The 27559-nt window shown below is 37.5% G+C and overlaps 1 protein-coding gene across 2 annotated transcripts in view; it reads left to right on the top strand.

Annotated features, from left to right (window-relative positions):
- Positions 1-24438, top strand: part of Sp3 (Sp3 transcription factor) — a 43783-nt gene extending 19345 nt beyond the window's left edge. Inside the window, exons 5-7 of one of the 2 annotated variants that reach the window (XM_059260698.1) lie at positions 16735-16927; positions 22167-22363; positions 24108-24438. In XM_059260698.1, coding sequence (XP_059116681.1) covers positions 16735-16927; positions 22167-22363; positions 24108-24424 — 707 coding nt within the window. In that variant the 3' untranslated portion in view covers positions 24425-24438. Of the gene's footprint in view, positions 1-16734; positions 16928-20474; positions 21071-22166; positions 22364-24107 lie in introns of those variants that run through there. The other variant, XR_009378805.1, reaches the window with a different exon arrangement.
- Positions 24439-27559: the final 3121 nt, after the last annotated feature.

Here is a 27559-nt window from a genome sequence, read left to right as displayed (position 1 = left end):
ATGTCTCTTGATATTCCTGGCTATGGCTGTTCCATTCTTTTTTGTTGGTTTGTGTTTTAAAGATACTTTTATGTGTATGAGTGTTTTACTTTCATGTATGTGTGTATGGGCACCATGTGCATGCTTGGTGCCTGCGGAGGTCAAAAGGGGGCCTCGGGTCCCCTGGAACTGGAGTGACAGATGGTTGTGAGCCACCATGTGGGTGCTGGGAACTAAACCTCAGTCCTCTAAGAAAAGCAGAATGATCTCAACTACTGACCCGTTTCTTCAGCCTCATCTGCTCACCTGATGAGGAGTGGAAATTTTGGACTACTCAAAAGTTGTTAAAAGATGAGACTTGACTTCCGTTGGTAGAATAATGCTTGGGTTTCTGACTCCTATTCCTAGTAGTACCTTGGGCAGTGTGACTATGAACTTGGCTTAAAAGTGGGAAAGGGTTTCAGGATCTGTGAAAATGTTGAAGATGGATTGTGCTTCCAGAGTCTCTTACTGGTTGTTTCCTGTATTATGAAGAAAACAGTTGGTAAGTTCTGGGTAGAAGTAGATATTCAATAGTAAAGTAGTGTGTGACAGTACATCTCAATCAGAAAACTCACTTTTAAAAATACTTTTTGGTTGTTTTATTTGAATAAATACAGAGAAAGGGCTCAAAAACATGAGAGGACGATAGATAGGTCTGTTCTTATTTTTATGTTTTAGTTTTGTTTTTTGGTTTCTCAAGACAAGGTTTCCCTGGCTGTAGACCAGGCTAACCTCAAACTGCCTTTGCCTACTGAGTGCCACCACCACCACCCTGCAATAGGTTTGTTTTTAAAGAGTGTTGTTTGGTCAAATAAATAGTCCCTTTTTTTATATTGGATGATCTGTAAGGGGACTAAGTACACCTTCATATTGTCTAGTTTGCTGATTGGTTGAGCCAGTTACATAGTATAAAGTTAGACTGTATAAAGCTGTGTAAGTTACTAAATTAGATGATATAAATAAGAAGGTTTCTAGTTGTTGGAAAACTCCTTCAGAGAAGGGAGAACTTCAGTGAGGAAATCTAGATTGGCTTAGGTAAAGGCATGAGGGCAAGATACTTACTAGTGAGTGCAAAGAGGTGGCCTCATTGTGTAGCCCAGGTTGGCCTTGAACTATGACTATGACGAATCTTGTCTCTGCCTTCTGAATGCTGATAGAACGAACAGGTATGCCCAGCCCAGGAGACACTTTAATAACTCACTTTCTCCCTGTTCTCCACTTATTTATATTAAGGTTTCTGGTGCAAAACATCTGTTCAAAGAAAGAAAGCAACATATTTTTCCTTTCAGATTATATATCTGTAGAAATGAGTGTGTGCTGTTTGACTAGTAGCTTATAGAGCACCTTTTTAAAAAAAAATATTTTCTGTGTGTGCATGGACTTCATGTGGGAATCATATGGGTTACAGGGATGGAACTCAGGTGGTTAGGCAAGGCAGCATGAACATAGACCCACTGAGTCAACTCACAGTAAAATTGGATAGGAGTGGAACACTGAATTTTAGTGGTAGGAAACTTCATATTTATCTTTTGGATTTTTTTTAATAGCCCTGTCCTAGAACTCATTTTGTAGTGCTAGGCTTAGAGGTGTGTGCCACTACGCTTGACTTATAATAATTAATGTAATTAATGTAATGAAATGAATTTTTTTTTCCTTCAAGATAAGGTTTCTCTGTATAACACCTTTGGCTGTCCTGAAGCTTGCTCCTTAGACTAGGCTGGTCACAAACTCACAGATTGCCTACTTCTCTGCTTCTGCCTCTCCATTGCTGGGATTAAAGGTGTGCACCACCATGCCCAGCTAGAAATGTATTATTTTTAATTTAGGATTGCAATATTTTGAAGAAGAATAATATGAGTAAAGGAATGCTGGAAAACGCTTGAGGAATAAATTGGAACTAGAATATATTAATACTAAAGAAGGTAGAAAGCTATTTTAGTTAGGCAGTTAAACAACTGTCTGAAGCTCTAGTACCAGGGAATCCAGGAACACCGTCTTCTGGCCTATGCAGGTACCAGCCACACACATACATGTAAGCAAAACACTCATAAAAGTAAATCTTTCAACTTTAAGCTTATAAGGAAAAATTAATGGCTGTTTGAAGCGAACACATCTGAACCAGTGCAGTTTGCCCTATATATGTATGTTCTCTCCTTAGGATGCTTTTTATTGCGTATCACTTACTACAAGTTTTTAATTCCAAATATTTCTTATAATTCAGCCATTACCATGGATCTTCAAATATCCCAAAATGCTTTTGCGAATGCTCGACTGTAAATGGAACAGAGTAAGCATTTACTCCAAGGAAGCGGGGAGTTAGTTCACCCCTCACCTGTGAGACCACAGTGTCAGCTTTTTAACCTTGAAAATCTGATACTGATCTTTATATTTGGGTGAGTGAGTAGACAACTGATTTTTAGTGTTAAATGTCAGGAAATTAATTTATAAAGGAAATAGAAGATCCTTTGTAAAAATTGGCAAAAAGTGTCCTTAGTGTATGTTAATACTACCCCATCCCCTTACCTGTGAGACAAGGTTTTGCTGTGTAGTCCAGGCTGGCCTTGAATTTTCGGCTTGCTTTCTTAAGTGCTATGCTCGGGTATCTGTCACAGTGTTTTGCTATTTTTCTGTTTTCCTTTTATCCCATTTTTGAGGATGAATGTATCTTTTCCATCTAATTTTCAGAGTCTTGGTAAGAGAAGTTGTGAAGAGCATTTGAAGTCTTGTTGAATAGTGTTTGAGCAGTGTTGACACTTTGCTTGTTACTTTTCCAAATCTTCAGAAACTTTGTTAGATGAGAAATATGTTGCTTGTCAGAGTTACTTTACTGTGTTATTTACTTGATTGTAGAATCTAATACAGTATAGATTATAATCTCACCTTTTATTTCTCTTTCCTCCTGTTCTACTCTTTTCTTTTTCTTCTTACCCCTTTCTGTACCTCTCTTTCTCCCTCCCTCCCTTCTCTCATGTCTTGGGGTTAACTCTTGGTAAGCAAACCTTCTAACTGGAATGCACGTGTATGTGTTGAGGGGGAAGAAGAAAAAGTTGGGATAAAATTTATTGAAAACATAGTTTGAAAGTTTCAAATTGTGATTTTAAAAAAATGAGTCTAGCCGAGTGGTGGTGCACACCTTTATCCCAGCACTTGGGAGGCAGAGACAGGTGGATCTCTTGAGTTCCAGGCCAGCCTGGTCTACAGGAGTTCTAGGACAGCCAGGGCTACACCACAGAGTAACACTGTCTCAAACCAAACCAAACCAAACCACACCAAACCACCACCACCACCACCACCACCACCACCACCACCACCACATTCTAGTAGTCAGTACTGTCGTCTACTTTGCACACCCTTCCCACAGTGTACCCAAATTGTGTATGATTGTGTCATGTGATTTGGTTATTGAAGTGTGCCACTGTCTGTTCCATCTGATTGATCTGTGAGAAAAGCTGGAATTGCAGCATTAGCTGTCATATGATGGATATGAATACAAAATACACCTTTATTGTAAGCTGCTGTAATTCTAGGGATTATACAATTTCATTGTTGCTTTTAAGTGCTTGAAATATGTCTAGACTGATTGAGGTATGAAACCACAAAATAAAAATTGAAATTTGAAGATTTAGTATTAGAATATACAAATCTCAGGGTTTTTGTTTGTTTGTTTTTGTTTTTAGATAGTCTTATGTAGTCTAGGCTAGCCTTCAGCTCTAGGTAAAATCCTTGAAATCCTGGTCCTCTTGTTTCTGCCTTCTGGGATTACAGGCATGAACTACCTTGTCTGGCTCAAAATAGCAATTTTTATATTGCTCATGGGTTAATTGAAATAGTATTAAAACTTACTGGCTTTCATTATGCATCTGTTGGATCATACAGTTAATAACCTATTTTAATTAAAAATTGATAGAATGTATGTTCTTAACAGAAAACCTTAACTGTAGCATTGGCTCAATCAGGCAGTGCAAAACACTGTCAGAGGATGGTAATGTGCAAAGGAGAAACAGTTGGTAAAACTTAGACAGCAAGGACTTGTATTTGTTTGGGGGGATGACCTTGGAAAGCAAACAGTTTTAGCTGCCGTTATTGGCTCCAGCAAGCTCTTAGGAAAAAGAGATGAACTAGAAAGGGATGTCAGTCCTTTGGAGAGGATCCACTCAGGTTATGGCTGTCATTCACTCCCGTTGTTAAAACTTAGGAAAAGATTCAGGTGACTAAGTGGTTTGCTAAAGGGGTTATTAGTGCCTTTCCCTTGGGTTAGGAGGAAAGGGAAACTAAAGGTGTTGATTGATGGCTAAGTTTGGGGAAGCTCAAGCACCCACAGTTAAGTAGAGAGAGCGAAGAAACTGTTAGACCTAAGGCAAAGCCAAGTTTTGGGGAAAGGTGTGGTTTAGACACTGGCATTTGGAACTCTCAAGTAGATGAGACCTGGTTAACTTTTTCAGTTGTCTAGCCAAAGAAACCACAGACCTGAACAAAAGTCTGAAAAAGATTTAACTTCAAGATTTGATGACCTAGCCTGGCTTGTATCACTCTCTTACTTGCTTGTGTACTGAGGATTCCTCTCAGGGAACAAACTCTGATGTTGATTTTATTTGTATTGAGTGAGGATTACGGATAAAGAAAAACCTTACAGAAGAGGCTGGAAAAGCAGTGGAGTGAGAAACTTCTTCCAAGAGTTACAGCATTTCTCCATCCCCCCAGAGCTCTTGTACTGTTAACTGGGTTTACAAATTACTTAAGAGTTGGGGACTATTTTGTTTCCCATTTTTTTGAATAAAGGTATTTTCATGAATGTATTTTTAACACCCCACCCCATGTGTCTAAGTAAGTAGATAACTTGTTTAATGAGTAGGTCTCTAAAGAGACTGTATATAGGCCTAATAGGTTATTTCCATGCCACCCACTGAACCTCATAATTGAGTTTGATAACTCTATAGTATATTTTGGTTCCCTTCTGTATTGAGAGATAAGGTGTGTTTGTATATAGGAAGTAAATTAAATTGAGTTTGGCCATCAGAGGGACTTGGGAGACAAAGTCTTCATAGTCTACTTCTCTTTTTTCTAGGCACATGATAGGATTGCCCTTCCCTGTAGTCATTGACATTAGATGTGGCAGCATTCCTTTTTATGACAGTAAAATGTGAGTGAAAGTTGAAGACTAGGGTGTAATTTTCCATATGCTCCTCTCTTGGTAAGTTAGTCTTGGGAAAATTCTCATGAGGAGCCTTGGTTCCTAAGGACCATTAGGATCACATCTTCGTTAGCCTGAATTGATTGTGTATAAAAGTAGTGAGAGATAAATAACCTTTTGTTGTGTCAAACCATCAAGATGTTAAGGTTGTTTATTATAGCACAGCCTTACTAGTCCTGACTTGATGTGATAGAATGTAATTTTGATAGAATGTAAATTTGAGGAGCTTTTGTTTTTGAGGAGAGGGCCAACTTTGGGTTCTCAGCACCCACCCACATGGTGGCTCACAACTGTCTGTAACACCATCTTCTGGCCTCTGGGTGCACAAACATATATACAGACAAAATACACACATAATATATACAAAATATATACTAAAAATAAATAAATCTAAGGAAAAAAAGGCCAGCAACAGCAAAACCTAGAATCTAAGCCCTGTGTAATAACTGGAAGTTACTTTTATTAATAAAGTAGAGTTATTACACAAATTTAATATCCTGAGCTTTCTGATAGAAGATAGATAATGTTTAATTGATTTTTGGAAACATTTCTGTTCAAGTTAAGTATTACTCATACTTTCCCAAGTAACTTATGCCCTGAGGGTTTTGAATTTTAAAAGTACTTGAGATAACAGTTAATCTTGAAGTAGTAAGTAATGTTCTTCCAGTGTTCAACTTTAAAAATTTATAATTGAACTTACTGAAAAGAATTCTGAGTTACTTTAGTTTCAGAAAATGAGTTTATACTGTATCTTTACTATTGTGTTTAGAGATTGAATTCAGGTTGTAAGATTTGGCAGCAAGTACTTTACCCATTGAACCATCACTTCAGTCCTTACCAATTTGTTTTTAATTTTTTAAGTATGTTCAACATAGCTCCTAAACTTTCTGGTACTACAAACTGCAGTTCTATATGTGTTCAGTGCTGATTATCCTTTACTCTTATCTCTAGACTGTGCAGCTTTCTACTTTCTGTTTCAATGATTCTGGCTACTCTTTAAATACTTGATGTTTATGGATTTGTGTTTTGTTATTTGCTTATTTCAATTAGCATAATGTCCTTGAGTTATTTCTACTTTGTAGTGTATAGTAAGATTTCCATAAGACTACATACTACTACTACATTGTAGTTTGGAATATGTAGGTATATACTAAAATTCATCTCATGTTTTCAAGTCATTAATTTTACCAAACTGCAGTTAATATATAGTATACATATGGGAAGCTAATAATGCTCTTGTTCCTGTGAACTGGCTCTGATGCAAAGAACTAATGTGTATTTATACATATGCACTCACACATACTTGTGTGCTTGTGGAGGTCACTGAGGCCAGAGTTCAGTGTTGACTGTCTTCCTCAGTCGCCCACCCTACCCACCCCCCCTTTTTTTGAGATAGGGTCTAACTATGTAACGCTGGCTGTCCTGGACCTACTTGGCTATGTAGAATAGGCTGGCCTTAAACTTACAGAGCTCTTCCTGTCTCTGCTTTTGAAGTGCTGGGATTAAAGATGTGGATCACCAAACCTGGCCTCTGCCTTATTTTTGAGGTAGTGTTTCTTTTCTCTTTTCTTTTTTTTAAGTTCAAACATTTTTTTCTTTTTATTATTTTCTTTGTGTCTTTCACATCATGTATCTCCATCCCATTCATTTCACCGTCCCTTCGTATCCATCTTCTGCCCTTGCAACCTCCCCACCCAAAATAAAATAAAATTTAAGAGGAAAAAGAAACAGAGAGAAGGAAAAAATCAGTCTTGTCATGGAAGCTGTGGTATTTCACAGTGAGTCACACTGTGTGTGACTTTACTTGCAAGTGTTCATTGCAAAGAGTTATTGGTCTGGTTTGAGGCCTCTGATTTCTGCTGTACTATGGATGGGGGGTCCTCACTGGAACTCCTCTTGGCTATCCTGCTGTTGCCTTGTGTTGTGGATCTGCAGGACCCTTCATGTACTCCAGCAGATCACAGATGGGATGGACATTGAGGTGGGCCAACACATAATGCTGATTCTGGGCCTGGATAGTTGCATGGTTTGTCAGTCCACCAGCTCTCCCTTGTCCTGACCACTAGGTTGAGCACCTGAATTGTCCTGGCAAGTTCACCCCTTACAGCAACGAGCAAGGGGTAGGGCCAGTTCTGCTTTCATGTCTCCATGGTCTCATTTCCTACACTTACACCTTTTGTTGCCCAGGCAACACAGTGGTGTAGGGACCAGCTCTCCCACCTGCCTCGGGCCTTGATAGATAGTCGGGGAGGGCCTGTCTCCCCCACACATGCTGCCACATAACAGATGGGTAATAGGGAAAGCTCTCCTGTGCTCAAAATTTAGGGTCTGGCTCACACACACCTCCACCAGTGGGGTTGGCTCTGTTGTGCTCCCCATGTGACGTGCAGGACTTGCTTTCCTGAGTGTTGCAGCTGGTGGTGGACAGGGGCAGCTCTCCTGCTCTTATGGTCTCAAGGCCAGCTCTCCCCTGCCCATGCCTCCATGTGACAGATGAGTATTGAGGATAGCTCTCCCATGTTCACAACTTCAGGGCTGGCTTATCCACAAGGTAGTATTTCTTTATCTGGAGTTCACTGATCAGATACATGGCCAGAGAGCTCCCCACTTGGATCCTCAGGACTGGGGTTACAGGCATATACCATTAAACCTGGCTCTTTACACAGAGGCTGAGGATCTGAATTCAGTGTTTCATGCTTGCATGGCAAACGCTTTACACACTAAGCTATCTCAGCCCCAGAAAGTTAATCCTCAGTAAGACCTCTAATAGGTTTTATAAATATACCTATTTTTTTGTTCTGCGTACCACCTTTGTCCACCTTAACTGTAACTTAAGGTAAACTAGGCAACATCTTTATGGTGTCATCTAGAAAAAATAATAAGGGTAATTGGAGGCAAGTGTTGAGGTTATATTGTTTACCATGGTGCATAATGAATATTAAAAAAAAATGTATTGGCTATCATTGTCTAAAAGATTAAAACACTATTCTTTACCAGGTTAAAAAAAGTAAAGCTAGTATTTTATTGTTCATACTGTATTAATAGTAGGTCACATGATCTTTTTCTCATATTTGTGGTAAGGCAACAAAGTGGAATCTTTTGTAAGGCATTTAGGAAGCCTGTTATTTACAGGTAATATGCCTTGTTTGTGTGTGTTTAAATAGGTTGCATTAAATTTAATAGGAAGAATAACTAGTCCAGAATAGTCTCTTAAGTGGGTAGAAAAGCTTTGACAGTAATCTGAAAAACTGCAGTTTAAAAAAATCAATATTTGATAAGGGATTGATTTTAGTTGGGACAAGGCAAGTAGTTATGGAAGAGTAGTGATCCAAATTTAAGGAGTGAGGGTTTAGGGGAAGATTGCTTAAAAATTGCAACATATATATCTTTTGTAATATTTGGAAGTATTAAAAAAAATTTAGTTTTGAAATCTGTTCCTTATAGAGGCAGGCATGGTGGCTCATGCCTTTAAGCCAGCACTTGGGAGGCTGAGACAGGAGGGTTCCACAAGTTCAAGGTCAGCATGGACTACATGGTGAGTTTCAGGTTAGCCTGGGCTACTGAGTGAGACCCTGTCTTAAAAACAAAAAATAAATAAGTCTATCTTGTTTTGATTAGACTAAGGAAGTTAAGTTTCTAGGAACCCATGTCTATAAAACTATTCCCTTAAAAGGAAAATTAGGGGAAAGTTTTTTGATAGTTCTGGAAAATACCCATAAAATCTGTCTTGGAAAACCTAAATAAACAGTGTATGAAATTTTGTAGGCTGTGTCCTGTAATTCTGTTTGTGGTTTTTATAGCAGGTGAGAGTGGTTAAAGAGAAGATGGACATAAAACTTGAAAAATCCAATGAAGTCTTTTCATTAGTGCTTGAAAATTAAAGGCAGAGAATGAAAGACATGGATAAAAACCATACACTATTGGTAAAGGAGGATGTCTCATTTTATCAGCACTACCACAGTTCATATTTATGCAGTGTTATCTGTATATTGAATATGTACATTCCAGACTTGATAAAGCAGTTAAGAACTGACGAAATATTGTTAGCTCTATTGATAAATAGTTAGCACCAATTTTAGGAAGAGTTGGTTAAGTTTTCTTTTTCTTTCTTTCTTTTTTTTTTTCTGGTAATATTTTTGACAGAAAGCTGTGTCCTAAGTTAGTGCTTAATTGATGTTGAAAATGACTTTTATCTTTGTAATCATATTACATGCCTCTGTGTGTCTTTTGTATGTCTCATAATTTAAGTTTCTATTTCCCCTTTTGAAATTTGAGCTTTTACATGTGCAGGAATGTTTTAAAACATAATATTTTCTCCTACCATTTATGTTTTACAGTTAGGTCTTAAAAACAACTGCAGTCAAAACCAAAACAAAACAACCGAAGTCACAGAACAAACAAGTAGTAGGCCAGAGGGAAACTTCAATATTTTGAGGAAGATAATAGACAAAATTAAAAACAGTGCTGTTACTTTGTAAAGTTCTTAAATACATTATGCAAATAACCTCAAATTTCTATTTCTGTCACATTTTTTTAATATAACTTTGTTCTTCAAATACTAAGTCATTTAAATAAGGACATTTGCTTTTTATATTGCTGATATGTATTGTACAAGTGTACTACTTGATGTAAAAGCTAATTTGTGGTATTTCAGATAGTCTTTTTTGTGTTTGTTTGTTTGAGGCAGGATTTCTCTGTTCCTGGCTGTTTTGGAACTCAATTTGTAGACCAGACTAGCCTCAAACTCAGAGATTCACCTGCCTTGCCTCCTAAGTGCTGGGATTAAAGGCTGTGCCACTACCACCTGGCTTACTTCAGATAGTCTTACATGTTAAATCTACTTGTAGGTTATCCTAGGGAATGTCCTGACCTTTTCTTTTTTTATTTTTTTGTATTACTTAATTTATACGTGTCTGTGTATGTGCCCAAGGACGTGCAAGAGTGTTGGCTGCTTGAAGCTGGAGCTCCAGGCAGTTGTGAGCTGCCTGATGTGGGTGCTGGGAGTTGAACTCTGGTCCTCTGCAAGAAACAATATGTATTCTTAACCACTGAGCCATTTCTCCAGCGTGATAGTTTCTAACTCATTGTGTTAGTCAATTAGTCCCATGTAACAGTACCTAGCATGGTCAAGTTTGAAAAGGTTTGTTTGGCTTATAGTTGTGGTGGCTTCAGTCCTGTGAACAGTTGGCTTTGTGTTCTTGGGTGAGAGCACATCCTTGTAAAGAGTGTCTGGTAGATCAACTTATCCTTCCACTTTCGCTGTCATCTTCAAGGGACATGCTCATGGTGATCTAAAGATTTTGTGGTTGTTGCTGTTTGTTTGTTTGTTTTTTGAGCCCAGGCTAGCCTTGAACTCCCATTTCTCTTGCTTTTATTACACAAGTGCTGGGATTACAGGAGTTTATGATGACCATGCCTAGCAGAAGTAGACCTTCTGCTACTTAAAGGTACCTCCACCTCCCAATAGTGCTACCTTAGGGAGCACTCGATTTTATCACATGGACCTTTGAGGCACATTTTAGATCTAAACTATAGTGATTACTTTCACAGCAGAACTCTGGAAAGGGTTGTCTGTTGTTTTGAATTGGCTCTAAGCTGAGTTTTGTTCTTATTTCATGGAAATGGCTCTTGTCAAGATAGCTAGTGCTTACTACATCTTTATATTGAAGGGTCATTTTATTTGACTCTTACCTATCATCTATCTATCTATTTATGGTTTTCGAGATAGGATTTCTCTGGGTAGCCCTGGCTGTCCTGGAATTCTGTAGACCAGGCTGACCTCAGACTCAAGATCTGCCTCCCAGTGCTAGGATTAAAGGCTTGCCCTCCCCTCCCCTCCACCCTACCTCCTCACCTCGCTTACTTACTACGTATTTAACATGGTTGATTATATTTCTGAAATAATTGACTTCTTTTGACTTGTTTCTTCCTTCCTTGGCTACTCTTGCTTTGTTTTGCTTGTCCGGCAGTCCTGGAGATTGAGCCCAGAGCCTTGACTGTCTTAGGTAACCCACCACCACTCTCATTGTGCAGATCAGATTGGCTTGAAACTCACTGTATAGCCCAGGCAGCCTTTGGTCTTGGATCCGTCTGCAGCCGCCTCCCTAGTGCTAGGATTACAGGTATGCGCTAAGATAGCAGACACCATCTTTTGCTGTAGTTTGTTTTTAAAGACTCAGTGTGTAGCTCTGGGTGCCAAGAACTCACTGTGTAGACCAGGCTGGCCTTGAACTCACAGAGATCTGCCTGTTTCTGCTTCATAGTGCTGGGATTAAAGGTCTATGTCGCCACATTTGATAATTGGCTGTAGTAATTTATAATAGTTTCTTAAAATAATTAGTGTCTGTGTGTTTACCCTTGTCTTCTAGCAGACTTTATAGATACAGCATTCAGGGTAATCCTGAGTTTACTTTAATAAAATCCATTTCAGATATTACCACTCCTTTCCATCCTTCCCTCAGAATAACACGTGAAGTTATTATAATAGCCTGCATAATAATGTATGTCGTATGGTTCTCTCCCCTTTGGCTACCCCAATTTTGCCTCTCTGGTCTTCATACTGCTCTCCACGTTTGTTATACTCCTGCCATACAGGCTGCCTGCCTTTCTTTGAACTCCTCAGCTGTCCATCCAGCTTGTCTTTCGTTCTGCGTTGACTCTGCCTGCTGTGTTGCCTCCTTCAGGCCAGGTGTCACCACACTGGCAGAGACGGTCTGTCCACGCTGTTAAAACAGTAATGACTCCCTCTCGTCACTTCCTGTCCTCCTTAGCCTGTCTCTTCTTTCATATGCATCATTGCCACCAAGTGCTGCCTGCTTGCTTGTCCTCTCTAATAAAAAGGTAAACCTGATAAAGGCGTGAATTTAACTCTTGGTAACAATTTTCTCCTTGGAAACTAGAAGAGTAACTATTCTATCTGAACTTCAAATTATGAACTTAATTTTTAGAAGATACCCTAAGTTTCTGGGGCACGTGGGGGAAAGAACTAGAAACTAAAGATAAAACCATAATAAGAGAAATTGAAGCATAATTTTCAGGAATTATATAAATCATGCACATTAACTATATATTTTAGAAGATAAACACATGAAACACAGGTCAAGGAATTGGCTCTTCCAGCAACACAGAAATCTTTCTATATCTAGTTATTATCCATATCAGAAGTGTCCCATTTAAGTGGCACATTTGTTATGTTTGGTGACTCCACGCTGAGAAATCATTATAACAGTGCACATATCCTACATTAGATTTCTCTTTTGGTGGTGTACATTCTATGAGTTTATAATGATAGAGTATTTTTACTCCTCTAAAATTATTCTTTCCTGATTTTTTGAAACTTAATCCAGGAAATAGAAAATTAGTGTATTACATTGACTCAATAAAGAAATGTAGTTATATTTTGATTTAGGAACAAGATTTTGGCAGGTTCAGTACAAGATGACTTGGAGAAAGAGATGAAAGAGAGAGAGAGAGAGCCTAGCAGCACTGGCAGGACTTGGCTGAAGTTGATAGCTTGAGTAGTTAGGTTACTAATGCCAGGGGACACAAGGAGAAGGTGTGTTCAGTTTGGACTGGGCTAAGTTGTGTATGTCTGTACAGTAAGAAAGAAAACTAAATTGTTAGCAGCTCTTTTTCTGACACATTCTTTAAGCATATTTTGAAGGTTCTGGAAGAGAATTAGCAATAGAGAGTGTAGGAATGTTCTAAAACAGTGGTTCTCACCTGGGGGTTGAATGACACTTTTACAGGGGTTTGCATATCAGATAGGTATCCTGTATATCATATCTGATATACAGGATACCTATCTGATTAATATGTTATGATTCATAACAGTAGCAAAATTACAGTTATGAAGTAGCAGTGAAAATAATTTATAGTTGGAGGTCACAGCATGAGGAACTGTATTAAAGGGTCACAGTATTAGAAAGGTTGAGAACCACTGTTTTAAAATATCTCCATACCCTCAGGTGGTTTTTCATTCTTTCCCATGTTTATTGGTTCGTTCTCTCTGTCTCTCTGTCTCTCTCTCTTTTAATTTATGTGTATTGGTGTTTTGCCTCTGTGTATGTCTGTGTGAGGGTGGTAGAACCCCTGGAACTGGATTACAGTTGTGAGCTGCCATTTGGGTGTTGGGAATTGAATCTGGGGTCCAATGGTTTTAACTGCTGAGCCATCTCTCCAGCCCCTTATTGGTTGTTTTTGTGTGCTTGTTCTTTTGAAGGTCTTTAAGTCTTAGTAGTTCCTATTCAGATAGATAGATATTCTTCTGTTTGTTTCTTTGCTTCTTGAAAGATGTCTTATGTAGTCCTGGCTGCCTAGAAGTTTCTATGTAGGTCAGGCTGACCTCAGACTTGAAGCAGTCCTTCTCCCTCTGCTTCCTGGGTGTTGAGAATACAGCACTGGGTATATTATTTCTTCCTTTTTAAAATTTTTTTCTTTTTAAGGTAGATTCTCACAGTGAAGCTCAAGCTGGTCTGGAATTCATTGTGTAGCCCATACTGGTCTCGAACCAAAGCAATTCTCCTGTCTGAGCCTGTATTTTTAAGATATATTCTTATAATGTCTTGCCCCTGCTTTTTCCTCTATCCAGGCATCACAAATGATGTTGAGTAAACACGTAGAAGATTGAGACTTAAATGACACGATCAGTTTTTAAAACATCTGATAAAATTCTCTGTTTTATTTTTGTGTATATGCTTTCTATAAACTAGCCTTATTCAGTTGTTAGAGCTAATACTGTACAACTGTGCAATATTTGTGTGGTGTCTGTCATGTTACAGTTGGACACCTAGTGTGGAAGGGCAGAGGCTGTGACCTTTAATACATGGAGAAGTTTATAATATCTGATTCTCTATTAAAAATACAGAAACAACAGATTGAATATCCATCCCTTTAAAATTTTCAGCCACCGGATGAAACTCACACTGCACATCGGCTCATAGTTGTGGAAATACCTGGATGGGTGAATGTGTTCTTTTTGTCTCTCGTCTGACAGAGGAAGAGTTGATGGCTCTGTCAGCTAAGTCTTTAAGTACTCTCTGGATCATCGTCTCTTCCTGGCATTTATTTGATCACCTCTTCCAGATACACACATAGAGAATCTTTCTTATAAGCAGCTAAACAGTCATCTTTCCTGTTTCTCAGAACAAAACGTTTCTTATTGGTGGAGTTTTTTTTGTTTGTTTGTTTTGGTTTGGTTTTGGTTTTTCGAGACAGGGTTTCTGTGTGTAGCTATGCGCCTTTCCTGGAACTCACTCTGTAGACCAGGCTGGCCTCGAACTCACAGAGACCTGCCTAGCTCTGCCTCCTAAGTGCTGAGATTAAAGGTGTGCGCCACCACCGCTGGCCATTTCTTGTTGTTTTTTAATTTTCAAACTTCTGCTATGTTTCTCCATGTCTCTCAAACATATTTAAAAAGTTGCTTTCTTTTAAAAATATTTTTTACCAAGATTATTTTATTTGTGTGTGCATGGGGACATGGCTGCAGGTACCCACAGCGGCCAGAGGCTTCCAACCACAAGCACTTGTAAGCTGCCTGGTGTGGGTGCTAAGAGCTGAACCCAGGTCTTCTGCAAGAGTTGTATGTGTTCTTAACCACTGAGCCATCTCTCAGCCTTTTGTTTTGTTTCGACGGTCTTGCTATGTAGAACAGGTTACCTTTAGATTATGAACCTCCTGCCTTAGTCTCCCCAGAGATCGGAGGCTACATATGTGTATAACAATATGTACCCAGTTATGCTTGTTGTTAGTAGTGCTTTCTTGCTCACTGTTTTATTTTTAATTATGTGCATGTGTTGATGATGGCTCAGTGCTACAAAGGACTCAAAGATTCTCAGTCCCTATGTCAGGTGGTTATAATAACTGCCTGTAGCTCCACAGGGTTCTAATGTCGTTGACATACATGGGCACCTGCATTCACATGTACATACACAGACACACGTAATTAAAAATAAATCTTTATTTATTTGTATATGGGTATGTGCATGTGAGTGCAGGTACCCTTGGAGGCTAGAGGGGCTATTGGATCCTCTGTAATTGGGAGTCTAGGCTGTTGGAGCCACCATGTGGGTACAGGGAACCAAACCTGGTTCCTCTGGAGAAGCAACAGAATCTGTTAGCCACTGAGCTGGCTCTCCAGCCCCTGCAGTCGTTCTCATGTCATTTAATGGCACTAATATCCACCCTACTGCTCAGGCCTGAATTCTTTTATTTTTCCCTAGATTTTTTATGTATTAAGTTTGCAGTACTGTAAAATTATATACATTTTGTTTTCATGTTTCCTGATTCTGGGAACCAAATTTTGGGCACTCTACCACCAAGCTACATCCAAGCCCCACATACTTCATTTTCAAGGTTATTTCTGCCCAAAGTATTAGTGATTAACAGAGATCTAAAATAGGGTTTTTAGGTTTACATATATATTTGTCAGGAATTTGGTTTTTTTTGTTTGTTTTTTGTTTTGTTGCCATAAAAGATTTTATGTATATGATACTTTCATCATCATTATCTTTTAAAATGAGTTTTCTAGATTGAGAAAACTGTAGTTGTCATAGGTTCACTTAGAAGATGATGCATTATTGATGTGTAGAGATCTTTGTCTTGGCCAAGAAAATAACACGACTTCTTGCTATATTCACTTTTTATCATGCCACACTCATTTGGCCTGCCCAGTCTGGTTTATAATAAACTATAAACTGCCTCATACTTCTGTGCATCCCTTGCATAGCATAGCCATTATAAGTACTTCAGTAATTGTTGACTTTAAAGCTTGAGTTTGCATGTTACTGTACAGATGAATGAAGGTGTATGCTCTCTATCATCGTCGTGTTCCCCCCAGTGTACTGCAGTGCCCAACGTTTATGAGGGTATTGGTGATCTGAACTTAGATCCTCGTGCTCTTGAGGCAGGACACTATACTGACCATACGAAGGTGTGTGTATCCCTGGCCTTGTGAATATGAATTATTCCTTTACATTCATATGGTACCTATAAATACAATGGCTACAAGTTGTAAGATATTAAAGACAATATGTTCCAGACTAAATTGATGATTAAATTTATTGAGTGATTGGACCTGCTGTTGCAGGCCTCAAATTTCAACCGTTTGGCATACTGAGACAGAAAGTTCCAAGTTTAGGACCAGCCTGGGAAACTTAATCATAACTTATCTCAAAATAAAACATTATAAGAGAAAGAGGGGGAGGGGGCTGTGAGGCCCTAGATTTGGCTCTGCAGTACCTAGTTAACTAATTGAACAACATATTTGAAGTTTCACCTTTCTTACTGGATCCTTAAAAATGTAAGCCCTGCTGCTTGCCTTGTTCCCTCTTGTGCGAAGTCTGTTAAAATAGATTGTTTTGCAGGGAAAAAACTACAAAGGAAATGAATATGCTTATAAACAGTTGCATTTTTTCCTCATATATACTCACTTTAACTTAGAAAAGTTTGAAACTAATGTTTGTCTTTTTAAACCAGTAGGCTGCATCTCATGTATATGTGTGCTGCCCCCCTTTTATCTTTAGATATTAGGATCAAGGAAGAAGAGCCTGATCCTGAAGAGTGGCAGCTCAGTGGTGATTCTACATTGAATACCAATGACCTAACACACTTAAGAGTCCAAGTGGTAGATGAAGAAGGGGACCAACAACATCAAGAAGGAAAAAGACTTCGGAGGGTAGCGTGCACCTGTCCCAACTGTAAAGAAGGTGGTGGGAGGTACGCATACATCAGCCATGTGTTGTCGTTTGAAGGAGTACTACTATCACCCTAAGTTTTAGAATACTGCATGCCATATCACTCAATTACGGTCAGTTATCCATCACATGATCATTTGGGGGTGTGTGACTGTATGAGTGGCAGAATTAGACAACAAAATATATACAAATTTTCATATCTAAAGGCCTTTTCAACTAAAATTGCTTAGTCTTTAAAAGAATATAACAGATTGAATTTTTATAGGTCCCAGTTTATTAGCCTGTTTGCAAACCAGTGATGAGTTTGGCCTAGTACAGAGAAAATGTAGCTTGAGAATGCTGTATATAAAAGTAAGAAGTTCAGAAATAGTTGGTAAGTGTAAATACTTCCATTTTCAACAGAAATGAGGAAGAAACGTCTTAATGATAGGGACTTATTTTTTTGAAAGTAACATGGTTAGTATTTTACCTCATTCTTTTTTTTAAAGATAAACTAAGACAAAAATAGTATTGCAGGAATAAGCTCAAATGGTTGGTAATTACTTTAAATGTAGCTAGAGCAAGCTTATTAAGAGAGATTTAGATTATAAAATAAACCAACAGAATCCATCCTGATGTTATTGTAAGAAATATTTCAAATGATTGTTACAGTATTATTGAAGATGGGATGACAAAGATCCAATGTTAGCAAAAAAGAAAACTTGGATAGCAATGTTGGTATCAAGCAAGATGCAGTTCAGTTGGAAAATACTAGATGGGCAGGATTATATTTCATAATGACATTTCTGTCCAGATTCAGTAGTCACAGTATCTATTTGCCCAGCTTTGAAATATATAAAGCAAAGACAGAATGATAAAGTTGTGCTAACCAAATCTCCAGTCATTATTGTGAAAGGCTGCAATACCTTTCTCCTATGTACTACTTTTAAGTATGCAAAATGTGCTGAACAGTATAACTGTGTATGTAAATGCACATGGTTATAAACTTGATTATCTGTCAGCTCTCTGGTTGGTCCTATTAATTGATTTCTACTTTGATCAGTTCATTTACAACAATAATGACTAGAACAAAGATATCTTTTAGTGAGGCCCAAAATCACCAAAAGGGGAGGGGACTGATAACTGCTAACATGCAAAAACTTACTATGTTCTTATGAGTGGCACATACATGGCACACATAAGTGAATTGCTTAAATGCACACATACTCTCAGTGAGATAGAATTGCCAGCACTCTGAGAGTTTGAGGCCAATCTGAGCTATAATGTGAGACTGTCTCCCAGGAAAACAAACAAAAGACAGAAACCGAAACTGTCCAACTGGGTTTCAAACCCATTTATATATTCCCGAGTCTTAACCCTTACATTGTATTGCTAACTCAGTGGATCTGCTTCTGAACTTGACCTATAGATGCTTATAATAAATGTGGAATTCTGGATAGTCAGTAACTTTTCTGAAATTTACTCTATTTTAGAGGCACTTTCAAGATAAGTTACTCATCAAATCTATATGGGGGTCAGTGTTTAGCTTTTACTTACTCTTTAAAGTTAAAAACCATTTTTTAATTAATTTACTAAACTAACATGTCCCTAAAACTAAGAGGAAGTAGAGGAATATTTCAGAACACAAAAAAGCCCTACAAAATCATATTCTACCTCAAGATCTAACCACTGTAAATTTTTTTGTGCACTACTACATATATTTTAAAGTAGAAGCATCTTATTCTTGTTTATGTCTCTTGTAAGTTTTTGTAGCTGTGTTTTCAAGTCTGATCTGTGTCGTCTTTTGATCTATGTATAGCATTGTATGTGGGTATATGATTTAACTTTCTTTGTTTGGGATTTGTCATAATCCTCACACATACGTCCTTGCACATCTGTCTGATTGTCTCATTAGTATATGTTGGCAGAAATAGAATTGCTGGGTCAATGGAATTGTTTGCTAAAAAGCTGTATCGTTTTCTACTTAAACCAGCAGTGTCTCAGGATGTTTGTATTCCCATGTGCTGACCACCTCTTACTTTTTACTTTTTTTTTTTAAAGTTTGATAGGCAAGAAATAGTTCATTGATTTTAGTTTGTTTTATTGCTTGATGAGGTTGAACATATTCAGTAGTTAGTTTTATAAAGTTCATTTTGTGAATTGTCTGTCTTGTGGAACTGTTAATTTCTGTGAACTTTCACGTGTACAGTGTGTTTTCTCAGTTTTCTCTCCATTACTCTTACTGTTGGTTGTCTGCACACTGCACTATGAGTAAAGGAGTTCACTTACAACTAACAAACACAAAAATGAAGTCAGTCTTTTAGATGCTAAAAGTTTTACCTATTCCAGAAATTATAGCAAGTAATGTTTTCACAGACATTTTTTTAAATTTCATTCTTTTTAGTAGCTTACTTATTCTAAGCAATACAAATCAAGGTTCTTAGGATAGTAGTAGTTTTTTAGACTTGATTTGAACAGAATTCAACAGGTTTCTATGCAGTAGGCTTACTCATAGAAATAACTAGTTATTCAAAGCATTAGCATAAATAGTAAATCTTAAGAACATTCTGCAACTTAATCTCTTCTTTTTTAAAGAGTAGAGTGTTGGTCTTTTTTTTTTTCTTAACCATTTTCTAAATGGGCAAGAAAGCATTTTTAGGAAACTAATTTCATTCATCTTTAGAAAACTGTTTTGTTTACTTTTTGAACAAGCTATAAAAGAAAATATTTCAGGGGCTGGAGAGATGTCTCAGTAGTTAAGAGCATTGGCTGTTCTTCAGAGGATGGAGGTTTGGTTCCTAGCACTGATACGGCAGCTTTACAAACTGGAGTCCCATGGGATCCAGCACCTTCTGGCCTCCATGAGCACTGCATGTTTGCACAGACATACACATACACGCTGGAAAAGCACTCACATATAAAATAATAGATTTAAATTAAAAAAATTAAAACGCTTCAGTTAGCCAGTCTTTATATAACAGAACCAGTCTTTAGAGAATAGTTGGAGAAACAATTGTAATAGTACAAAATGATCTGAAGGCATTATTGTTACATGGGTTTTGCATGAATTAAGCATCAATCCATTAAATTATTTTACAAAGTTTGTTTTGTCAGCATTTCAACTTGTGTTTCTGCCACCATAAGCAAAAGAGGCTGTGGTTATTTAACTTTTCCTTAACTTTGTCCAGAATTTGGATTTATTCTGTGTTGCTGTCTTGTCATTGAGTTTATTGGGCACAAGTTTAGGCACTCAGGAGCAGAAATTTAAAATTGCTAGTTAACATGGGGTTATATAGTGGACATTAGTGTATTCAAGTTGGAAACACTCGAAGAGCTCTTCCTCTTCCTTCATAGGATAGACATGAGTACATCTGGTCTATCTAGAGCTTACCTTGGGTCTGATTAACTTAAGTACTAACTTGAACCTCAGCAAGCTAAGCATTTACCTTAAATTATAATACAATTGATGCAACTTGATTAGATGCATATCCCAGTTTTAACGACTATTTCCTCATTTGCCTTATAATTCAACAGAAAAAAAAAAAAGATATTTCCCTACCATTTTTCTTAGTCCTCTGAGAACCTCATTTGTTGGGACTCACAAGCTAAAGTTTTCTAAGTTTGTCAAATGACACTGTTGAGTTCATAAAATCACATTAGTTCACCGAAGCGGTAGCCTTAACAAAGGAATGTGAAGTCATGAGTGGACTGAGTTGGGTTTCCTGTGAAATTGCTATGGTGAACGCAATATTGATACCAATAAAGACATTGTTCTTTCTCTTAGATCTATTTAAGAATAAAGCAAATTTTAAAAAGCTAAATTAAATGGAAACAAGACTTGGGCATTGAGAATAAGCCAGGAAAAACCTGTTTTTCTCGACTCAGCTCTTTAAAGAGACTTAGAGATTGGGGGTGGACTGGAGCAGGAACTAGAATGTTTAGATTATGACATCCTTGCCCTTGAGACAACAGCATGATTCCTCCTTGTCTTTACTTATGCTATTCCTCTGCCTGGAATGCCTTCCCTCCTTTCTATCTAAATCCTACCCACCTCCTCCACGAAGCCTTCTCTAACTACTGGAGCCCACATTGATGTCTCCCTGTTCAGAACACCTATGGCATCTAACAGCCAGCACTGCACCGTTTAGCACTGTTTGTCCTATGGCAATTTCACATGCTACTGAGTGTGAGTACATTACAATATAAATGTGGGGGAAATTGGAGAAACGCTAGGATATTGTCTACAGGAGGATTTATAGTTGTGGAAGGTTTACAGGCCACTCTGAGATTGAGATCGAGGGAGGAGGGGATTTGGGGAGGGGTTAAAGGTGCCTTGTTTTTAAATCTTAGAGAAACATTGAAAGTTTATACAGTGTGGTTTTGATAATTATGTCCAAAAAAGTCATGCTTTAAAAAAGTATTCAGTGACAGTCCTAATTTTTGTTCTCAAGAAATGTTTTTTGTAGTGCTTAATGCTATTGAAATACTGTTTCTGGATTCAAAAAGGTTTCTCCTTGCTTAGACTAAGATGCCTCTGTTCACTCATCTAAGCACGTCTCCCAAACTGGCCTTTGTATCAAATACTTAAGTGTAATGTAAGAGTTTGCACTGTGGAGAATGGTATTTTGTTATATCGCTTGTAAATAATTTTGGGTGTCTGCATGGTTTATGGGGGAGAATTTTAATAGTAAAGATAATTTAGATTTGTATTTGTTACGATACCAGGAGGTAGATTTTTTAAAAAATGTGAATCTCAGTTAAGTCAGTGTATGTCAGGGTGTGACCATTCGAGTACTTAAATGTTCTTAAATCGTGTTCATTTAAAATCTACTTAAGCTGTCTACCTGCCTTCTAATTGTACCTGTGATGAGTTTCTGTACAGTATTCTTTGGACAATAAATTATGAAATTATCTGACATCATGACTGAATAAAACTAGTTTCCTGTACTGTTAATTGAATTGGTCCTGTGCATACTATTTGCGAGCGATTCTGATGGGATAGTTAATAGCTTTGTTGTACATTCTTTGTGTATGAAGTGTCCTTTTAGTTACATCATTATTGAACATAGTTATATTGGACAACAGTCAGTTCTTGAATAAAATTAATACATTAAATTTGTATGTTTAAAGTACATAAATTTTCACTTAAGTAGACTAAATGGTTTTGGCTTCTAATTGTTCTCTTGGTGATAGTATCTTCTCTTTGAAACTCAAGAGACTATATGATATAAATGGTTTTGAATGCTGTGATATAAGTGTATATTATTCTGTGTGTTTTGTAGAGGTACCAATCTTGGGAAGAAGAAGCAACACATTTGTCATATACCAGGATGTGGTAAAGTCTATGGGAAAACCTCACATTTGAGAGCGCATCTACGTTGGCATTCTGGGGAGCGCCCTTTTATTTGTAACTGGATGTTCTGTGGCAAAAGATTTACACGAAGTGATGAATTACAAAGGCACAGAAGAACACATACAGGTTATTAATATTTTTATGGTTTCCCCTCTTCCCTCCCTCCCTCCCTCCCTCCCTCCCTCCCTTCCTCCCTCCCTTCCTCCCTTCTCTTTGTTAGGGATTGAACCCACGTGTATACCCAAAATACATTGAGCTGCATCCCTATTCTATAGTTGCTTTTAACAGACAAAATGAATCGTAGGCTATCTACCATACTAGACATGTTTTCAGCATACCTTACTTGATCAAATCTTTAAAATGGATTAATTAGATCAAAAAAATCCACCCTCAGTAATACTAATTGAAAGTCCAAAGAACAAGCCAGTATAGATTTTCTTGAGAAATAGTTTTTATTTTATGTATACTTGGGCTAGCTTTCATCGACTGTTGAATGTCTTAAAGCACATTTTTACTGTTTGTTCTGTTCACATATTTAAAATTAGTTGTTGTTTCTTATTGTACTAGCAAATAAACAGAATCTTTTTCTTCTGATAAATTCTGATATTTTATCTTTTCTGTTTGAGTATCTGAGGTGAGGGAAAGGCATTTCATTGAGGTATTGTCGGCTTTTTTCTGTTTTACATAATGTGGTATGGTGATTGTATGAGACGGGTGTAGGACAGACTCAAACAGAAGTCTAACATAATATAATGTAATTTTCTTCTGCTAAAATTAAATGATCAAAGTGTTCACCAGTCTGTGTGCAGTGTTGAAGAATTGAAAGTTGGCATTATAAGTAAGTGTCTAGAAGGAAGAAGCATGGTCAGATGAACAACATGAATTTTGAAGTCTGATACGTTAGGACTACTTGCAGTTTTGTTTTCTTTTTTGGGGGGTGGGGTGGGGATGTTCGAGACAGGGTTTCTCTATGTTGTTTGGTGCCTGTTCTGGATCTCGCTCTGTAGACCAGGCTGGCCTTGAACTCACAGAGATTTGCCTGGCTCTGCCTCCCTAGTGCTGGGATTAAAGGCGTGAGCCACCACCGTCCGGCTCCTTGCAATTTTCTATTAGGTTAAGCAAATAAAGTTGTCTCTGCTTCACAGCTCTTAATTTGTCTTTGAATGTCATAGAAGATGACATTGGAGTGTGAGACAGTGTGTGCACATTGATGCTCTGCTTGCTTTAGTTCTGTTTCTTGTTATTATAAAGATAGATGAGATGAACCTCTGTGAGACTAGCAGAGTGTATGAGTAGCAGGACTTTCTATTACAATTTGTGTTGAATACGCTTAAGAGAGAAAGTTCTAGACATAATAACATTAAGCGATTTGAGTGTAGACCCTAAAATGGCCCCCAATAGATTTTTCCCAGTGGAATGTCCTCAGTAGATCATGAAAACGAATAATGTAGGTGGAGAAGAAAACATCTGATCAAATATGTGTGGGTTATTTGATCACCCCAATGGGTATAGATTAAAGAGGGAACTCGAACTCTTAATATAATGTCTTTAGCTTTGACATCGAGTTGGGCATTCTTGGCACACACATTTAATTCCAGCATTCGGGAGACAGAGGCAGGCAGGTCTCTGAGTTCAAGACCAGCCTGATCTACATAGTGAGTTCCAGGACACACAGAGACCCTGTCTTGGGGGGTGGGGTGGGGGGGAAGAACGCCAAATATTTGGGTAAAATTATTTCCATAAGGGAAATCTTAGAGGGGCAGCTCATGAGACTATTACAGGTCTATTCGACTTTATGTTTCAGGAGAGACCATCAATTAATCTGTAAAAGTGGAATTTTAAAACTAAGCAGTTTAATTTCTCTTCACAGGTGAGAAGAAGTTTGTTTGTCCAGAATGTTCAAAACGTTTTATGAGAAGTGACCACCTTGCCAAACATATTAAAACACATCAAAATAAAAAAGTTATTCACTCTAGCAGTACAGTGCTGGCATCTGTGGAAGCTGGGAGAGATGATACCTTGATTACTGCAGGAGGAACAACACTTATCCTTGCAAATATTCAACAGGGGTCTGTTTCAGGGATAGGAACTGTCAATACCTCTGCCACCAGCAATCAAGACATCCTTACCAACACTGAAATACCTTTACAGCTTGTCACCGTTTCTGGAAATGAGACAATGGAGTAAATATTACACAAATACTTATTCATTGTGGTTATTTTTATACAGTAGTGAGAAGAATATTGTTCCTAAGTTCTTAGATATCTTTTTATTGATGTGCAAAAATTTTTGGATTGACAGTAACTTGGTTATACATGACACTGAAATGCCTTACTTTGTATGATATTCCATAGTATATTAAAAATGGTAAAATTGCATGGGTTTTGTAGGTACTTTTGGAATCTAGAAGAAATGAAATTTTACCAAGTTATATAAAGAGAAAATTGAATTTAACAATGCGAATGGTAGTCTAACCAAATGCATCAATCCTGTGTGGTTTAGTGTAAAAATGAGAAACTGTTGGTATTTATCTATTGTAAGATAAAAAAAAAAAGTTGGTGGGTGAAAGAAATCATGTTATGATAAATTTTTGTAATTTTCTTGATGACTGGAATTTTTATTATGCATAACTGACAAATCAAGTTTCCAAGCAAATGTTACATAGTGTAGGCTTTACTTAGCTTATCAATTTGTCATTTTGAAGCTAATTATTTTAATTAGGTTAACTGTACAATATTTTAAGCATTACTCTTGTAAGATTTTGAAAACTACATTTTAACATGGACCTTTAGGGATAGTCACCTTTTAAATCCTGTTGAAAAGCCATGTTTAAGATTTAATTTGCCAAAATAATGTCTTGTTAATATTCTTTCAATAATGAAGTTGGGCAATATAACCGATGTTTTTAAAAAGTTTAAAATGTGTAGGTTGAGGCATTTGGGTGGCAAGAAAATGTTCTAGTGAATTACCCCTTTTCCTGAAGTTTGGAGGACCAAAAAAATAATAATAATAAGGTATATTGCGTCTTAGCAGTGATTTTTTTTTTTCTTCTTTTTCTTTCTTTTTTTTTTTTTTTTTTTTCCTAAATCCAATCTTGTTTCCAAAAAAAAAAAAAAACCATGTCTGCCAGGGCCTTAAAAGCCATTGTGTAAATTACCAATAAAGTATAACATATGCAAACGTAACAGAATCACTTCCACAGTGACGATACTCCAACCATACGGATATTAGTCATAGAAACTAGAAGCTTTATGATATTTTTTAAATTTTTTTTGTCTAGATAGTCAGTCTGCACTTAAATATCAACCATTTTCTTTTTTTTTGCTTCTTAAAATTTATATGTATCCAATACATTTAATTGAGAAATGTATGTTTTTTATTATGCTGTATTTTCTTTTTATTTTTTAATTATTGTTTATATTTTCAATTAAAAATGTACAAAATCAAATGACATTGCTGGTCTTGTAAGAGCTCTACAGTTTTCCTAAATGGACCTATTAACTGCAGCAGTTGACCTCTTGCCAGAAGTTGGGCTCTGTTCATTTGTTACCTTTGAGACCACCTCAGATTGAAAGGCTACCTTATTGTACGTTTAAAGTGTATTATAACAGTGTGCTAGTTAATAAAACACTATTTTTGTTTCTTTTGAGCTTGTTGTAGTCCAGTGGATTTAAAATACTGTAGTGGTATGGACAAGAAAGTCTCTTATTTTTCTTTAGCCTAAGATTCTTGATTTCAGAGGCTGGGATTGTAAACAAATATATTTACTTAAAAAGAGGTGTATAGAGGTGCTGGCAATTTAATTTTTCACTTAAAAATGAATTTATTAAATATAACTTGAAAAAAATTAACTTCTTAGCTCACATTGATTTGTATCAGTTTTGTCAACACCATTTTGCAAACTACTTTTTATTTTCCTTTTCAAAGCACTGCAAACTATTTTGATTCATGAGAGTTCTGAATTTACATACGTACACCTGAAAATGATAACATGGACAAGCTGAGGTAATCATGGCAGGCAGGAGCTATTCAAACGGTTTTGAATACGTGTGGGCCTCAGATGGCTCTAGAGGAAGGGTGGTAGGGATGGGAGGAGACGGTGGAATATTTCTTCCGTGTGTACAATGGTAGTGGTTTCCATCACCTGTTATCCAGGCCCAACTTGATGCTGCTAATTGTCATTTTCAGTATGTAGGTCACAACTCTAGGCACACACTGTAATCGTGGGCAGTTTTTCTAAGTGAGGTTCAAACTTAGGATGTGAAAAAGGAACTGCTACTGATTTAATGGAAATTAATACTTTGAGGTTGAGGATCAGTGTTTTTGGGTTTTTGAGATAGGGTTTCCTCTGTGTAACAGCCCTGGCTATCCTGGAACTCACTCTAGAACTCTGTAGACCAGGCTGGCCTCAAAATTCAGATCACCTGCCTCTGCCTCCTGAGTGCTGGGATTAAAGGTGTGTGCCACCACCGCCTGGCAAGGATCAGAATTTGAAATAATTTTTAGAATAATTTTCTATTAAGATGGTAAGTTGAGGTTGCTTGCTTGCTTGCTTGAACCAAACATCTACTGAATCAGAAGGTAGGTTGTGTGTGTGTGTGTGTGTGTGTGTGTGTGTGTGTGTGTGTGTGTGTGTGTGTGTGGCGGAGGTGAGAGTATGGGGAGGTTAACCTCAGAGCTCCCCAATTAGTTTAGGCTAACTGGCCAGCTAACCTCATGTGGCGGGAGGGGGGGGGCTTCTACCTCCATGGTGTGAGGACTACCACACCTGGTTTTTTACGTGGTAAGCACGTTGCTGACTGAATTATTCCCAGCACCAAGATGTTTTTACATAATTGAAGATTCACAGTGAGTTTCAAAACATGTTGATCCAAGAATTCCCAAGCATATTGTAGAAACTAAATGCACTGAAAAAAGGTGCTAATGACCTTGAAAGGGGTTTGTGGACTTCAGATCCTTTGCTTAACAGCTGAAAATATTTGACTCCAGTGTAATGATCGTTAAGTATTTCTGTTTTTATATTTTTGAATGTTGGATGTTTTAGAAACAGGATTTGAGGAATTGCTCTGAAGCCAAGTTCTGTAGTTATAAAATTTGTATTAGTGGACAGGAATATTTCTCACTGTACACCCTGTAATAGTTTTGTCCAGTTTTTTGGTTTTTCGAGACAGAGTTTCTCTGTGTAGCTTTGGAGACTAGCCTTGAACTCACTTTGACCTCTGCCTGCCAAGTGCTGGTATTAAAGGCGTGCACCTCCACTACCCAGCTTGTCCAGTTTTTTTTTTTTAATTTATTTATATTTTATGTATGAGTGCTCTGCAT

The sequence above is a fragment of the Peromyscus eremicus genome, chromosome 4 (assembly GCF_949786415.1).
Source record: "Peromyscus eremicus chromosome 4, PerEre_H2_v1, whole genome shotgun sequence".
Lineage (NCBI taxonomy): Eukaryota > Metazoa > Chordata > Mammalia > Rodentia > Cricetidae > Peromyscus > Peromyscus eremicus.
This window is presented reverse-complemented; position numbering and strand designations above follow the sequence as displayed.